This window comes from Oryctolagus cuniculus, chromosome 8, assembly GCF_964237555.1.
Source record: "Oryctolagus cuniculus chromosome 8, mOryCun1.1, whole genome shotgun sequence".
Lineage (NCBI taxonomy): Eukaryota > Metazoa > Chordata > Mammalia > Lagomorpha > Leporidae > Oryctolagus > Oryctolagus cuniculus.
The window spans coordinates 123,323,451-123,340,042 of record NC_091439.1 but is presented as its reverse complement, the minus strand read 5'-3'; the positions used below and the strand labels follow the sequence as shown (position 1 = coordinate 123,340,042).

The window sequence follows — 16,592 nt, the reverse complement described above, 5'->3', positions numbered from 1 at the left end:
TGATCCAGCTCTCCACCATGGCCTGGGAAAGCAGTAGAAGATGGCCCAAGTGCTTGGGCCCTGCACCTGTGTGGGAGACACAGGAAAAGCTCCTGGCTTCAGATCAGCACAGCTCCGGCCATTGCAGCCAATTGGGGAGCGAACCACCAGATGGAAGACCTCTCTCTGCCTCTCCTCTCTCTGTGTAACTCTGACTTTCAAGTAAATAAATAAATCTTTAAAAAACTCAAAAAAAATAGAATTAAAATGTGATTTGGTATGAACACGATTTTAAATCCATTCAAAGGATTTTATGGTATGCATCTTTATCAAATTTTGATGAGATTTTAGAATATGAGCTTTCATGAACTTTCTGTGACTTCATGATGAAAAAAAAATGTATGAAAATGCTACCATGAAAAAAACTATGTGTGGGTTTAAATTTTTTGTGCCAATATCAGCTCATATTTTCATTCTGTTTTTATATATTTCACTGTATTCTTAAATACTGATTTTATAGTAACTGTTGCATGTCCCCTTGAACAATGGAATTGGAAATTCAAGACTGAAATGGGTTGAGCTGAAATTTTGGAATCAGATCATTCCATATTCCTTTTTGAATAAGTCTGTGAAGTGTGAAGTGTACAACATGATTTCCGCACAGTCAGAAAACATGACTCCTTTGAAGTCAGTTGCAAGCCAATTTGTTTATTTCTGGACAGAAAGAAAAATCTGTCAATTTTTTTTCTAAAAACACTCTTAGCTTCATGGTAGAGTGTAGGGAAATTGGTGATGTCCAGCTGTGAATATGCTACCATTGAATGAAATAAAATGATTCATTTTGGAGAGTTGGGCGGCCCCCTACTAGATGTGAGTTTTGCAGCTTGCTTTATAGGGTCGATTACTGTTGTTCCAAAGCACCAGATATGATGAGATGGTTCCATTTCTGTTGAAATAAAAAGTGAAATAATATTCTCAGATTCGGGAGATATCCCAATTCCTGATTAAAGAACTGCCCTCAAGATTTCCCCTAAGAAATGAGGTAAACATCATTAAACCAAAAGACACACATGAGAAGGAACTGATAATACATGTCTCCAGGTTATGAACCAAACTTCACCCTGTAAAAAAATTGCCTTTTGCCAATAATAACCTAGGTTTGCAGAGTGCTTGCTGGCACTACTGAGGAGAAGTTAAGAGGAAGCCCTGAGATACCATGCCAATGGAGCTCTTGAGTAACAGCGGACAGAGGACACAGCTGTGCCCTGGAATCCTCTTCCAATGCAGGATTCCGGTCAATCGCCCTACTTGACATGGGGTCAGATTCCAGGAGTGGCATTATTTATTTCACTGAAGATAAAACCTAAGTTTTCTTAGGACATATTCATAAAGTAAACTCAGTATGAGAGAGAGAGTGGCAAAAAAAGTACTTTAAAGCCAAGTGTCACACACTCATAAAGGAGTGTTTTCATGAGGTTTCTGAGACTTCATGCAGACAATTTAAGGAAAATATGTGTTATGAAAAAACCATAGATATTATACTTTCTGAACCCAACAAATCCCCACTCTTCATTTTTAGAAGATTTACCTTTATCTTTGAATACTCTTTGTGTACAAAGCATTGCAATTAACCCCTGATGAAGCAAAAGAATAAGGGCAGGTAAACTGAAAGGACCTGGTAGCTTGGAAAGTGTCCATTCAGTGTGCAACTACGAACACACATGGAACCACTTGATGCACAATGGTTGTCTTGGTGTAGGTGCCTCTTGGGCAATTTTCTACTCAGGAATTCCATCCATTCTTGGACAGAAACTGAATGTGTCAAGCAAAAATAGAAAACTTGTGCAAGCAGTCCTTCCTGTGAGGTTAAATGAAGTGCATGGGGAAAAAAATCCTAAGCAGTCATGGTAACTGTGCTCTTCTGTAACTCAGAAGTCAGAGGACAGTGCACTGGGTGGGCCCATACCAAGCGCAGGCTTGGCATCCTCTCCGGCTGGAGAATTCACTTGGTCATTATAGTGGACACTGGTCTGGTCTGCAGTAGCAGGGTAATTTGTTCTGCTGAAGAAACACCAGGGAGCAGGAAAAATAATGTTAGGTGAGAGCATGATACACTCATGGTGTGGATTTCAGGAGGTTTGAGACAGCTTAGAGATAAGCTTATGAGAAGATACAACTGATGAGCAAATTGATACCTAGAGTAATTGCTTTGTTGGACCAAAACAACTTCCTATTGTACCTTGATTCTTATATTTTAGTTTTTGTCTTTGAATACCAAATTGTCTTGCAGCATTAGAACTACTTTTAATGAAGGCAAAGAAAAAAATGAAACAAACTTGTAGCTTGGAAAATGTGAATTCAGTGTTGTACTGCCAACAAGTGTGAAGAAAACATGAAGACTATGTGGTCTTAGTTTATGGGCTTCATGGGCAATTCTCTACCAAGGAACTTCACCCACCAGGGGAAGAAACTGAAGATATTTCAAGCAAAGTTTAAAAACAAACATTTTGAAACAGTAGTCCTTAGTCTTATGTTAAGTAAAATACAGAGAAAAGAAAAGAAAATCTTAAGGAAAAGAGATCCTAACTCAGCTTTCCAGCCACTTGGAATGCAGAGGACAGAAGACATAGGTGGGCCCATCTAGGCTCAGGCGTGGCATCCTGTGCCATTTCGAGATTTTGGCCATTCACCCTACCTGGTATTGTGTCAACAGCAGCGGTAGCATCAAAGCACCTGTAGAATGACAAACAAAAGTTGTCAAGATATTTCAGACAACAGACCCATCTCAACATCTGATGGCAGCAAAAAAATTTGAAATCCAAGCAAATTGGCTCCTATTGTGGACTTGAATGAGTTTTCTGATACATCATTAAAATCAGTTTCTTAAAGTATGGATAATGAAAAAAAGCTCATAGTTTAATAATTTTAGAACAAAATTCTTGTTTAAATTCATTTTTAGTTTTTTTCCCCTTTTATCCTTGACTATTATTTGTATCTTAACAATCGCAACTACTCTTTCAGAAGACAAAAAGATTATGATAAAAATCAAAGGTCTGGTAACTTGGAAAGTGCCCATTTGGTGTTTCTCTAGGAGTCAAGGATAGAATAGGAGGAATACAAAATGGAGTAGATGAGGTTAAGTGCCCCACGGGAAATTCCCTGGCAAGGAACTCCATGCTTCCTGCACAGGATCTGAAGAGTCCAAGCCAAGTTAGAAAACTTCTACAAACATTTCTGCACAATAGTTCTTAGTGTAAAGTTTAAAGATTTGTACAGAAAGATAAAATCCTGGTGCTTTGGCACAGTAGGTTAACCCTCCACCTGCGGCACCAGCATCTCATATAGGTACCGGTCCTAGTCCCAGTTGCTTCTCTTCTGGTCCAGCCCTCCACCATGGCCTGGGAAAGCAGTAGAAGTTGGCCCAAGTGCTCTAGCCCCTGCACCCATGTGGAAGGCCTGGAAGAAGCTCTTGTCTGCTGGCTTTGGACCGGTGCAGCTCTGGCTAGTGTGGTCATTTGGGGAGTGAACCAACAGATGGAAGACCTTTCTCTGTCTGTCACTGTCTGTAATTCTACCTCTCAAATAAATTTAAAAAATCTTTAAAATAAAGAGAGAAAACCCCAAGGAATCAGGCCAGCTGTCCTCATAAGTAAGAAAAAGAGGAGAGAAAACATCAGTAGGCCCACTGCAAGGTTAGGCCTGATATCCTCTCCCAGTGGAAGATTTTTGTCAGTCACCATATTTGACACTGGGTGGGCTTCCCCTGGAGTGTCATTCATTCCGTTGCAGAAAAAAATAAAGCTCTCTTAAAACATTTTCATAAGACAGACTCATCTCAGTACCAGATAGTAATAACAAATTACTTTAAATACCAGCATCCTACACTTACAGTGGGGATTTTCATGAGGTTTCTGAGATTTCATGTAGAAAAGCTAAGGAAAATATATGTTCTGGATTCATTTTTAGGTGTCTAATTTTACCTTTGAACACTATTTGTGTAGAAAGCACTGAAATTACCCTGCATTATGGCAAAGGCATAAGGAGATACTGATACTATCTGGTAACACGAAAAGTGTCCATGCAGCGTGCAACTGTGAGGCAACGATAGAATAACAATGCAAAACACTTTTCTTATTTTAGGTGCCTCTTGGGCAGTTCTCTACCCAGGAATTCCATCCATTCTTCATGCACAGAAACTGAGGATGTCAAACAACATTAGAAAACATGCGCAAACATTCTAAAAATGTAGTTCATACTGTGAGGTGAAATGAAGTTTATCGGGAAAAAATATCCTAAGGGATCATGTCAACTGTGCTCTCCAGTAACTCAGAAGACAGAGTACAGTAGACACAGGTGGTCCCATAGAAGGTCAGACTTCTCACCTTCTACCACTGGAGGATTTTGGTCAGTGAATATACGTGACACTGTTCTGGTTTGGAGTGGTGGGGGAAATTTCTTATGTTGAAGAAAAACCAGGAGTTATCTTAGTATATTTGAAGACAACATATTCATTTCAACATGGAGCAACAGTAAAAGAAAAAATATACTGAAACATAATACACCCATGATGTGGACTTCATGAGGCTTCTAAGAGGTAAGTTTATGTAAATACAATGAATGAAAACTTGATGCACAGGTTTAACAATCTGGGGGAGCAAAACAAGTCCTCATGCTAACTTCCTTCTTACATTGTTTAATTTTTGCCTTTGAATGCATTGTGTACTGACCGTTACACTACCCCTTGGTAAAGCCAAAGGAAAAGGATGGAAAAAAATGAAAGCAACTGGCAAGTTGGAACATTCCCACTCAGTGTACTCCAGCAAACAAATGATAGAAAAACAAGAAGCAAAACACTAGTCTTAGTTTAGATACCTCAATGACAATTCTCTACTAAAGTACTCCTTCCTGTGAGGAAACTAAGGTTTTCAAGCAAAGTGAGAAAACTCAAAGATATTTTTGAAAAGTAGTCCCTAGTGTTAGGTTAAAGGAAGTGCATAGAAATGAAGAAAAATACTAAGGAATGATGCTAACTCAACTCTCAGTAACTCAGAATGCAGAGGACAGAAGGCTTCAGCTGCCATTGAAAATTTTTTTTACTCTGTCATCATACCTTACACTGATTCGTACTCCAGGGTAGCATTAAATCACCTGTGGAAGGTAAATCAAAAGTTTTCTTAGGATATTTTCAGAACACAATCATTTTATCAACTGACAACAGGAAAACATTATTTGAACCCATAGAAATACATGCTCAAAATGTGGATTTTCATGAGTTTTCTGACACAAGATAAACATAGGTTTATTTTTGTTTATTTATTTATATATTTTTGACAGGCAGAGTGGACAGTGAGAGAGAGGCAGAGAAAGGTCTTCCCTTGCCGTTGGTTCACCCTCCAACGGCTGCTGCGGCCGGCGCACCTCAGTGATCCTATGGCAGGAGCCAGGTACTTCTCCTGGTCTCCCAAGGAGTGCAGGGCCCAAGCACTTGGGCCATCCTCCACTGCACTCCCTTCCCTAGCCACAGCAGAGAGCTGGCCTGGAAGAGGGGCAACCGGGACAGAATCCGGCACCCTGACCAGGACTAGAACCCGGTGTGCCGGCGCTGCAAGGGGGAGGATTAGCCTAGGGAGCCGCGGCGCCGGCCAGACATAGGTTTATAAAGATAGGTACAATGAGAAAGCGGCTCATAGATTTAATAATTCAGCGACAAAAATGCCAATTTCAAATATATCCTTAGATTCCTTATTTTTATCCTTAAATATCGTTTGTGACTTACCAATTGCAAACACCCCTCAATAAAGAAAAAGCCAGGTATAGACAAAAGGAAAGGATACGGTAACTTGGAAAGTGCCCATTCCGTGTTCTGCTGGGAGCCACACAGAGAACAACATGAAACAAAAGCTTTGCCTTAGATTAGAGCCCTCAAGGACAATCTCTGCTGAGCAATTCCATCCTTCCTGGAGAACCACCGAAGAGACCGAGTCAAGTTAGTGGTCACATGAACATTTTGAAAATGGATTCTTTGTGTAAACTTAAAGAAACTGTATGGAAGTAAGAAGAAATCCTAAGGAAATACACCAAAGTGCTTTTCAGTAACTAAGAAGATAAAGTGCAAAAGGAAAGTGTGGTCCCACTCTAGATTCGGGCTGAATATTCACACAGTGAAGATCATGGTCAGTCACACACCTTGACACTGATTGGATTTCCATTGTGGTGTTACTTATTCTGTTGATGGAAAGAACTAAGGCTGTCTAATGATGTTTTCAGAAAACAGACCCATATCAATATGCACATGGTGTAACATAAATTATTTTACATCCCACCATGTTTAATTCATAATGATGATTCTCATGAACTTTATGGTACCCCAAAACAGAAGTAAAGGAAAATGCATGAGAACAAAACAGATAGATAGGAGAGTTGTTAAACAATTCCTATTTTAAATTTCTTCAAGATGTTTTATTTGTATTTGAACAGCAGCTGAGAACAAAGCATCAGATGACCTTAGGCTATAGCAAAGGGGTAAAGATAGACAATCGCCAAGTTTCTGGTAACTTGCAAAGTGCCCATAGAATGTGCAGCTGTTGGCCAGTGAGAGATGATGCGCTTCCACATGACGGTCTTGTACAGGTGTCACGTGGGCAAATCTCTATCGAGGAAATACGTCCTTCCGTGGCAGAAACTAAAGGTTTCAGGAACATTAAGAAAACATAGCCAAACGTTCTGGGAAAAGCAGCTCTCAGTATTATCTTGAAAGCATGGCAGACATACTGAAGAGGAGTTCTCAGAACTTATGCCACGTGAAATCTTCAGCATCTCATAGATCAGAGGACATAAAACATATGGACCCCTACTGAGCTGAGGCATGGTATCATTTGCCACTGGAAGGCTCTGCTCAGTCACCATGCCTGATTCTGGGTTTGACTCCAGTGAGACTATCATACTTCCTGTGGAAGAAAAAACAAAAGTTGCCTAAGCAGATTTTCAGATGCAGATCCAACTCCATGTCAGAAAGCAGGAACAGAAGTGATCTCCAACCCAAACAACACATTCTCATAATGTGGATGTGCACAAGTTTTCTGAGACATAATAAGGGTAAGTCTACAAAAATCCAAATTAGGAGAAAATGGGGAGATGTTGTCATGTTTTGAGAGAAAAACAACTGGCAAGTTGAAAATCATTCTTAGAGGTTTATGTCCTTGGCAATCATTTGAGTTTAAAGAATTTCCCTTCCACTTGGAGAAAATGAGACAACAGTCATAGATGAAAAGAAAGGATCCAGTAATTCAGAAAGTGCTCTCTCCATGTCCCAGTGGGAGCCACGAAAGAACAATATGATGCACAACCCACTGTCCTAGTACAGGAGCCACATGGATAACTCCATCAGGAATCCGGTCCCTCCTGGACAGCAACTGAAGACTTAAATTCAACATGACAAAGTCATGCAAATATTTAGGCAAGTTTATCCTTCATGGAGGGCTCCAGAAATGTAGATAGGATGCGACAAGCTACTAAGCAACCATGCCGACTCTTCAGTAAAGCAATAGACAGAATACAAATGACACGGTTGACACATGCCAAGCTCAGGCATGCCCTTCTCTTCGCATGGAGGATTTGGACCAGGTATATGTGTGGCAATGGTTAGGATTTCCAAGTTGGTTAGATTGACTCCGCTGCAGATATACCTAAAAGTGTCTTCGGATAGGTTGAGAAAACACACTCAACCTGCTATTACAAGCAAATCAATGATTTGACATCCCAGCAAATGGCACTCAAAATCAACACTTTCTGGAGGTTTCTGAGACATCATAAACTAAGAATCAACTACATATCAGAAGTACCAAATGCAAAGCTAGAATACTACAAGGAAAAAAGTGTGTGGCACGTGGTGGTATAGAACTTGTGTACCAAGCATTGCAGTGACCATAAACAGCTGCAAAAGCATAAGGAGAGAGAAACTGAACATCTTTGTGATCTTGGGAAGCGCATACTGAGTGTAGAGCCACAGGAAGCAAACTGGCTGTCTCAGTAAATGTGCCCCAGGGGCAATGTTGTACCTAGGAACTCTATCCTTCCAGGCCAGAACATCAAAGGTTTCCAGCAACCTAAGAAACACAAAGGAAAAATTGAAAAAGCAACCCCTAGTGTTCAGAGAAAGGATCAGCAGAGAATATCAAAGGAACTTGTAAGGCATTCTGGTATTTGAGCACATCAAGTGCTCAAGAGAACAGAGGTTAGAACAGAAGTGTACCCAAAGGGAGACTGGTGCTAGCATCATTGGACACATTTGGAGTTTGATCAGTTATCAGACCATCCTAAATGTCAGATTCCCATGTAATCATCAGGTCTTTCGGTAAGGGAAAGAAAATAAGTCCTCGGTGATTTTTCACATCAGAGAGGAATAAAATCAGTATTTCTGAAACACAGAGATGAACACACTCACAATCGATGTTCCTGACAATTCTGACTCATGTTCCTGTACATGCAAACATGCATTATGGGAAATGGCTCATGGATTTCAAACAGCTAGAGTAAAATCATTTCCTGCGCTCCACTCATTCTTAAAGGTTTTCTTTCTGTCCAGGGACATATCTTGATACTCCTAATTGCAAAGACAATTCCAGACAGCCAAAGAATAGAGAAAGATGTAATGAGAGATCTGGTAACATACAAATGGCACAAATGGTGTCTACCTGGGAGACAAGTAAAGTGACAGGTAGTCCAAGAGTGTTTTTTAGTTTGGTACCATCTCAGACAATATCTGAAAAATTTTCTACTATATTTACAAATGTTCGAATGGGGAACACAGGAATGGAACAACATGCAAATATAGGTGCAGGTTGGCTCCACTGCACACTGGAGCATTAGGTTCAGCGAGAAGACTTGACACTTGATTAGAGTTCTGCTATTATTTCATCCATGGAAGGATCCAGGCATACTGAACTGAGTGACTGAGAAGACAGATTTCATTCAGCATTAGTATAGAGTAACAAAAAATAACTTCCTAACTAAAGAGTAAGGAAGAAAAACTAAAAGGCTCTGCGAACATTCAAAAATGCCGAGTCGTTATGCAGCAGTGTTCAGCCAATGATAGGACTCACGAGGACAAAAGGCAGTCATGGAGGACACGACTTGCACACGAGCACTTCTACACTGAAGAAACGCATCCATGTTAAGCAGAAGGATGAAGATTCCAAAACAGGTAGAAAACACAGACATATTTTCAGAAAAGGAGACACTTAGCAATAACATTCCACCACAAAAATGTCACGTCAAAAAGGAACAACAGCAGTAACTCTAAAGCACAAACCACACATGAGCCAAACAGATTGTTCCTAAGTTCAAATGGGGGCGCTACAAGTTTGGGGACAACGATCTGTAACAAGATTACAGAGACCACAGAACCTACAAAAAACCAGAATGAAACAGAAAATCTTGGATTCACAGAAAGAGGTCACTGAGAAAAATGTCCTGAATCATGGCAAATTACAGGAAACAAAGTACATATTACAGTGCAAAGGCAAAATGGGCACAGAGAGACAGAGAAAACTGTACTACTCAGAGACAAAAAAAAAACAAAAGGGAAACCTTTAAAGAAGGTGAAGAAAATCGAAGCAAAACAGACTGAAAAAGCAGCGTTAAAGGCAGTACAAACACTGGAGGAAAAAATGAAAGATCTATGTAAGCAAAAGACAGAGAAATCCTAGGTCACAGGACACCTTCTGGTAACAAGGAAACACTTTGCAGAAGCTTCCCAGTCCCGGAGGCAATAGGAAAGCCCGTTCTCGCTCAAGGAGCCCCGGCAACCCAGCGGGCTCCCAGGGGCAGAGGACACAAGGCACACGGGGCCCCTACCGTGGTCGTGGTCGTGGTCGTGGTCGTGGTCGTGGTCAGCCTCCTCCGTGCTGGGAGTCATGGTTGGGAGCGGCACGTCCGGAACAGGTTCCCGGGTGCCGGGCTCGGCGTCTGCGGAAGAAGAAGAGACATCACGCACTTGGCCTGAGTGAGGGTCTCTGCCGACAACACACCTGCCTCCGCCTAGGAAACAGGGCAGAGCAATGTTCTCCCGGCCCCACACCTCCCGACGCCTCATGTGGGTGGGTGCCTAGGTCAGTGCGGAGACAGCACGGGCGCCTGCCTGCCTAGGCCACAAAGAATCCCGGCCAAGGGAAACGGGTGGCACCGGGGCCAGGGCGAGGGGCCGCAGCAGGGCGCGCCGTCCCCCCTTGTGCGTTGGGCCGCGCAAGGCCTTGGTGCCACCCCACCCTCCGAGTGGGTTCCCCTCCTTGGCCAGGGCTGGCGGGCTAAGAGCGGCCTTTCCCTTCCACACGGCAAGGCGACGAGGAAGGGGAAGTGAAAGGATCCAGGAACCAGGCAAGGGCCACCTCCGGGTTCCAGGGGCAGCCAAGAAAGAACCTGACAGCACCCAGCCCCCTGTCTCAGGGGAGGGGCCTGGTGGGCACACCTCGAGCAATCCTCTGGGCCCTCCAGGACGGCAACGGAGCACCGTGTCCGGCACGGGCTCAGTCCAGCCAGGCCTCGCTGGACGGCTCCCCGCATGGGGGCGAGAGGGGAGAAAAGCGGACGGAGCAACCGCGCCCTCTCTCATCTGCGCCCACTCAGGGCACGCAGGACAGACGGGCCCGCGTGGCTGGCTCCACACACCAGCCCGGGTCTGGTCTGGGCCACGAGCGCACGACTGGGAACTGGCCCATCCAGGACACTGGGTCAGATTCTCCTGGTGGCCCGCCGCACTACAAGGCAGACAACTCCCCAGCTGCCTGGGGGCACGGCACGGGTCCAGAACACGCTCGTGCCAGCGTCAGAGGGCACATCGAGGACTTGTCCTCAGGCAGCGGCCACGCCTCCTGGACGCTGTCCCGGGAGCTCGGAGACCAGCCAACGCCAAGAGGAAGGCAAGGACGTCTCAGGAGAGGCAGAGGCACAGAGCACCACCCTCGCGGAGCCCAGCGTGCCCGCGCCTAAGTCCGCTGCGCACACTGGGCCACCAGGGGCAGTGGGGCACTCCACGCCGGGTCCCATGAGGCTTCTGCACTCGCAGCCTCCGTGGCGACGCCAGGCATGCGGGCTGGGAGTGCTGCACCAGACCCCCGGGGTGGGTCATGGCGGGAGCAGACGTGGGGGGCGGGGAAGACTACGCCCCTCCCGCACGGGTCAGCAGACCACCACGCAGAGAAACGGACAACCTGCGGACAGGCCCAGGCAGCGTGCAGCCAACCAGAGCACCCGGGAGGACACACGGCCCCGTCTCGGAGTGCCTGACTCGCACCGCGGCCCCTCTCTCCCCAGGGAGCACATCCTTCCCGGGCAGAGCCCCGAGGACGTCCCCGCAGCTCCAGAGCACAGGCCAGCGTTTCGGGACAAGGAATCGCATGGCGACACCTTCCCGGTCCCGGAGGCAATAGGAAAGCCCGTTCTCGCTCAAGGAGCCCCGGCAACCCAGCGGGCTCCCAGGGGCAGAGGACACAAGGCACACGGGGCCCCTACCGTGGTTGTGGTCGTGGTCGTGGTCGTGGTCAGCCTCCTCGGTGCTGGGAGTCATGGTTGGGAGCGGCACGTCCGGAACAGGTTCCCGGGTGCCGGGCTCGGCGTCTGCGGAAGAAGAAGAGACATCACGCACTTGGCCCGAGTGAGGGTCTCTGCCGACAACACACCTGCCTCCGCCTAGGAAACCAGGCAGAGAAACGTTCTCCCGGCCCCACACCTCCCGACGCCTCATGTGGGTGGGTGCCTAGGTCAGTGCGGAGACAGCACGGGCACCTGCCTGCCTAGGCCACAAAGAGTCCCGACCAAGGGAAACGGGTGGCACCGGGGCCAGGGCGAGGGCCCGCAGCAGGGCGCGCCGTCCCCCCTTGTGCGTTGGGCCGCGCAAGGCCTTGGTGCCACCCCACCCTCCGAGTGGGTTCCCCTCCTTGGCCAGGGCTGGCGGGCTAAGAGCGGCCCTTCCCTTCCACACGGCAAGGTGACGAGGAAGGGGAAGTGAAAGGATCCAGGAACCAGGCAAGGGCCACCTCCGGGTTCCAGGGGCAGCCAAGAAAGAACCTGACGGCACCCAGCCCCCTGTCTCAGGGGAGGGGCCTGGTGGGCACACCTCGAGCAATCCTCTGGGCCCTCCAGGATGGCAACGGAGCACCGTGTCCGGCACGGGCTCAGTCCAGCCAGGTCCCGCTGGACGGCTCCCCGCATGGGGGCGAGAGGGGAGAAAAGCGGACGGAGCAACCGCGCCCTCTCTCATCTGCGCCCACTCAGGGCACGCAGGACAGACGGGCCCGCGTGGCTGGCTCCACACACCAGCCCGGGTCTGGTCTGGGCCACGAGCGCACGACTGGGAACTGGCCCATCCAGGACACTGGGTCAGATTCTCCTGGTGGCCCGCCGCACTACAAGGCAGACAACTCCCCAGCTGCCTGGGGGCACGGCACGGGTCCAGAACACGCTCGTGCCAGCGTCAGAGGGCACATCGAGGACTGGTCCTCAGGCAGCGGCCACGCCTCCTGGACGCTGTCCTGGGAGCTCGGAGACCAGCCAACGCCAAGAGGAAGGCAAGGACGTCTCAGGAGAGGCAGAGGCACAGAGCACCACCCTCGCGGAGCCCAGCGTGCCCGCGCCTAAGTCCGCTGCGCACACTGGGCCACCAGGGGCAGTGGGGCACTCCACGCCGGGTCCCATGAGGCTTCTGCACTCGCAGCCTCCGTGGCAACGCCAGGCATGCGGGCTGGGAGTGCTGCACCAGACCCCCGGGGTGGGTCATGGCGGGAGCAGACGTGGGGGGCGGGGAAGCCTACGCCCCTCCCGCATGGGTTAGCAGACCACCACGCAGAGAAACGGACAACCTGCGGACAGGCCCAGGCAGCGTGCAGCCAACCAGAGAACCCGGGAGGACACACGGCCCCGTCTCGGAGCGCCTGACTCGCACCGCGGCCCCTCTCTCCCCAGGGAGCACATCCTTCCCGGGCAGAGCCCCGAGGACGTCCCCGCAGCTCCAGAGCACAGGCCAGCGTTTCGGGACAAGGAATCGCATGGCGACACCTTCCCGGTCCCGGAGGCAATAGGAAAGCACGTTCTCACTCAAGGAGCCCCGGCAACCCAGCGGGCTCCCAGGGGCAGAGGACACAAGGCACACGGGCCCCTACCGTGGTCGTGGTCGTGGTCGTGGTTGTGGTCGTGGTCGTGGTCAGCCTCCTCGGTGCTGGGAGTCATGGTTGGGAGCGGCACGTCCGGAACAGGTTCCCGGGTGCCGGGCTCGGCGTCTGCGGAAGAAGAAGAGACATCACGCACTTGGCCCGAGTGAGGGTCTCTGCCGACAACACACCTGCCTCCGCCTAGGAAACCAGGCAGAGAAACGTTCTCCCGGCCCCACACCTCCCGACGCCTCATGTGGGTGGGTGCCTAGGTCAGTGCGGAGACAGCACGGGCGCCTGCCTGCCTAGGCCACAAAGAGTCCGGACCAAGGGAAACGGGTGGCACCGGGGCCAGGGCGAGGGCCCGCAGCAGGGCGCGCCGTCCCCCCTTGTGCGTTGGGCCGCGCAAGGCCTTGGTGCCACCCCACCCTCCGAGTGGGTTCCCCTCCTTGGCCAGGGCTGGCGGGCTAAGAGCGGCCCTTCCCTTCCACACGGCAAGGCGACAAGGTGGGGAAGTGAAAGGATCCAGGAACCAGGCAAGGGCCACCTCCGGGTTCCAGGGGCAGCCAAGAAAGAACCTGACGGCACCCAGCCCCCTGTCTCAGGAGAGGGGCCTGGTGGGCACACCTCGAGCAATCCTCTGGGCCCTCCAGGACGGCAGCGGAGCACCGTGTCCGGCACGGGCTCAGTCCAGCCAGGCCCCGCTGGACGGCTCCCCGCGTGGGGGCGAGAGGGGAGAAAAGCGGACGGAGCAACCGCGCCCTCTCTCATCTGCGCCCACTCAGGGCACGCAGGACAGACGGGCCCGCGTGGCTGGCTCCACACACCAGCCCGGGTCTGGTCTGGGCCACGAGCGCACGACTGGGAACTGGCCCATCCAGGACACTGGGTCAGATTCTCCTGGTGGCCCGCCGCACTACAAGGCAGACAACTCCCCAGCTGCCTGGGGGCACGGCACGGGTCCAGAACACGCTCGTGCCAGCGTCAGAGGGCACATCGAGGACTTGTCCTCAGGCAGCGGCCACGCCTCCTGGACGCTGTCCCGGGAGCTCGGAGACCAGCCAACGCCAAGAGGAAGGCAAGGACGTCTCAGGAGAGGCAGAGGCACAGAGCACCACCCTCGCGGAGCCCAGCGTGCCCGCGCCTAAGTCCGCTGCGCACACTGGGCCACCAGGGGCAGTGGGGCACTCCACGCCGGGTCCCATGAGGCTTCTGCACTCGCAGCCTCCGTGGCAACGCCAGGCATGCGGGCTGGGAGTGCTGCACCAGACCCCCGGGGTGGGTCATGGCGGGAGCAGACGTGGGGGGCGGGGAAGCCTACGCCCCTCCCGCATGGGTTAGCAGACCACCACGCAGAGAAACGGACAACCTGCGGACAGGCCCAGGCAGCGTGCAGCCAACCAGAGAACCCGGGAGGACACACGGCCCCGTCTCGGAGTGCCTGACTCGCACCGCGGCCCCTCTCTCCCCAGGGAGCACATCCTTCCCGGGCAGAGCCCCGAGGACGTCCCCGCAGCTCCAGAGCACAGGCCAGCGTTTCGGGACAAGGAATCGCATGGCGACACCTTCCCGGTCCCGGAGGCAATAGGAAAGCACGTTCTCACTCAAGGAGCCCCGGCAACCCAGCGGGCTCCCAGGGGCAGAGGACACAAGGCACACGGGCCCCTACCGTGGTCGTGGTCGTGGTCGTGGTCGTGGTCGTGGTCGTGGTCAGCCTCGGTGCTGGGAGTCATGGTTGGGAGCGGCACGTCCGGAACAGGTTCCCGGGTGCCGGGCTCGGCGTCTGCGGAAGAAGAAGAGACATCACGCACTTGGCCTGAGTGAGGGTCTCTGCCGACAACACACCTGCCTCCGCCTAGGAAACCAGGCAGAGAAACGTTCTCCCGGCCCCACACCTCCCGACGCCTCATGTGGGTGGGTGCCTAGGTCAGTGCGGAGACAGCACGGGCGCCTGCCTGCCTAGGCCACAAAGAGTCCCGACCAAGGAAAACGGGTGGCACCGGGGCCAGGGCGAGGGCCCGCAGCAGGGCGCGCCGTCCCCCCTTGTGCGTTGGGCCGCGCAAGGCCTTGGTGCCACCCCACCCTCCGAGTGGGTTCCCCTCCTTGGCCAGGGCTGGCGGGCTAAGAGCGGCCCTTCCCTTCCACACGGCAAGGCGACGAGGTGGGGAAGTGAAAGGATCCAGGAACCAGGCAAGGGCCACCTCCGGGTTCCAGGGGCAGCCAAGAAAGAACCTGACGGCACCCAGCCCCCTGTCTCAGGGGAGGGGCCTGGTGGGCACACCTCGAGCAATCCTCTGGGCCCTCCAGGACGGCAACGGAGCACCGTGTCCGGCACGGGCTCAGTCCAGCCAGGCCCCGCTGGACGGCTCCCCGCGTGGGGGCGAGAGGGGAGAAAAGCGGACGGAGCAACCGCGCCCTCTCTCATCTGCGCCCACTCAGGGCACGCAGGACAGACGGGCCCGCGTGGCTGGCTCCACACACCAGCCCGGGTCTGGTCTGGGCCACGAGCGCACGACTGGGAACTGGCCCATCCAGGACACTGGGTCAGATTCTCCTGGTGGCCCGCCGCACTACAAGGCAGACAACTCCCCAGCTGCCTGGGGGCACGGCCCGGGTCCAGAACACGCTCGTGCCAGCGTCAGAGGGCACATCGAGGACTTGTCCTCAGGCAGCGGCCACGCCACCTGGACGCTTTCCCGGGAGCTCGGAGACCAGCCAACGCCAAGAGGAAGGCAAGGACGTCTCAGGAGAGGCAGAGGCACAGAGCACCACCCTCGCGGAGCCCAGCGTGCCCGCGCCTAAGTCCGCTGCGCACACTGGGCCACCAGGGGCAGTGGGGCACTCCACGCCGGGTCCCATGAGGCTTCTGCACTCGCAGCCTCCGTGGCAACGCCAGGCATGCGGGCTGGGAGTGCTGCACCAGACCCCCGGGGTGGGTCATGGCGGGAGCAGACGTGGGGGGCGGGGAAGCCTACGCCCCTCCCGCATGGGTTAGCAGACCACCACGCAGAGAAACGGACAACCTGCGGACAGGCCCAGGCAGCGTGCAGCCAACCAGAGAACCCGGGAGGACACACGGCCCCGTCTCGGAGCGCCTGACTCGCACCGCGGCCCCTCTCTCCCCAGGGAGCACATCCTTCCCGGGCAGAGCCCCGAGGACGTCCCCGCAGCTCCAGAGCACAGGCCAGCGTTTCGGGACAAGGAATCGCATGGCGACACCTTCCCGGTCCCGGAGGCAATAGGAAAGCCCGTTCTCGCTCAAGGAGCCCCGGCAACCCATCGGGCTCCCAGGGGCAGAGGACACAAGGCACACGGGCCCCTACCGTGGTCGTGGTCATGGTCGTGGTCGTGGTCGTGGTCGTGGTCAGCCTCCTCGGTGCTGGGAGTCATGGTTGGGAGCGGCACGTCCGGAACAGGTTCCCGGGTGCCGGGCTCGGCGTCTGCGGAAGAAGAAGAGACATCACGCACTTG

The 16,592-nt window shown here is 51.9% G+C and overlaps 1 protein-coding gene across 1 annotated transcript; it reads right to left on the bottom strand.

The window, feature by feature from the left end:
- Nucleotides 1-667: 667 nt before the first annotated feature.
- LOC138843576 (zinc transporter ZIP10-like) lies at nt 668-12,871 on the bottom strand. Its single transcript, XM_070048179.1, has 5 exons — nt 11,488-12,871; nt 9,835-9,945; nt 5,090-5,127; nt 2,675-2,712; nt 668-925 (listed from the first exon to the last, which is right to left on the bottom strand). Exons 1-4 carry the CDS (start codon nt 11,717-11,719, stop codon nt 2,704-2,706), a joined length of 390 nt encoding a protein of 129 aa, XP_069904280.1. The 5' UTR covers nt 11,720-12,871; the 3' UTR covers nt 668-925; nt 2,675-2,703.
- Between the last annotated feature and the right edge of the window lie 3,721 nt (nt 12,872-16,592).

What these genes read in the sequence shown, in the direction of transcription:
- LOC138843576 (XM_070048179.1), bottom strand. Translation starts at nt 11,719, where the DNA reads ATGAGGCGTCGGGAGGTGTGGGGCCGGGAGAACGTTTCTCTGCCTGGT. An exon ending in CGACCACGACCACAACCACG is followed by an intron (nt 9,946 to 11,487) that starts GTAGGGGCCCCG and finishes CTTCTTCCGCAG; the next exon opens with ACGCCGAGCCCGGCACCCGG. An exon ending in CGACCACGACCACGACCACG is followed by an intron (nt 5,128 to 9,834) that starts GTAGGGGCCCCG and finishes TACCTTCCACAG; the next exon opens with GTGATTTAATGCTACCCTGG.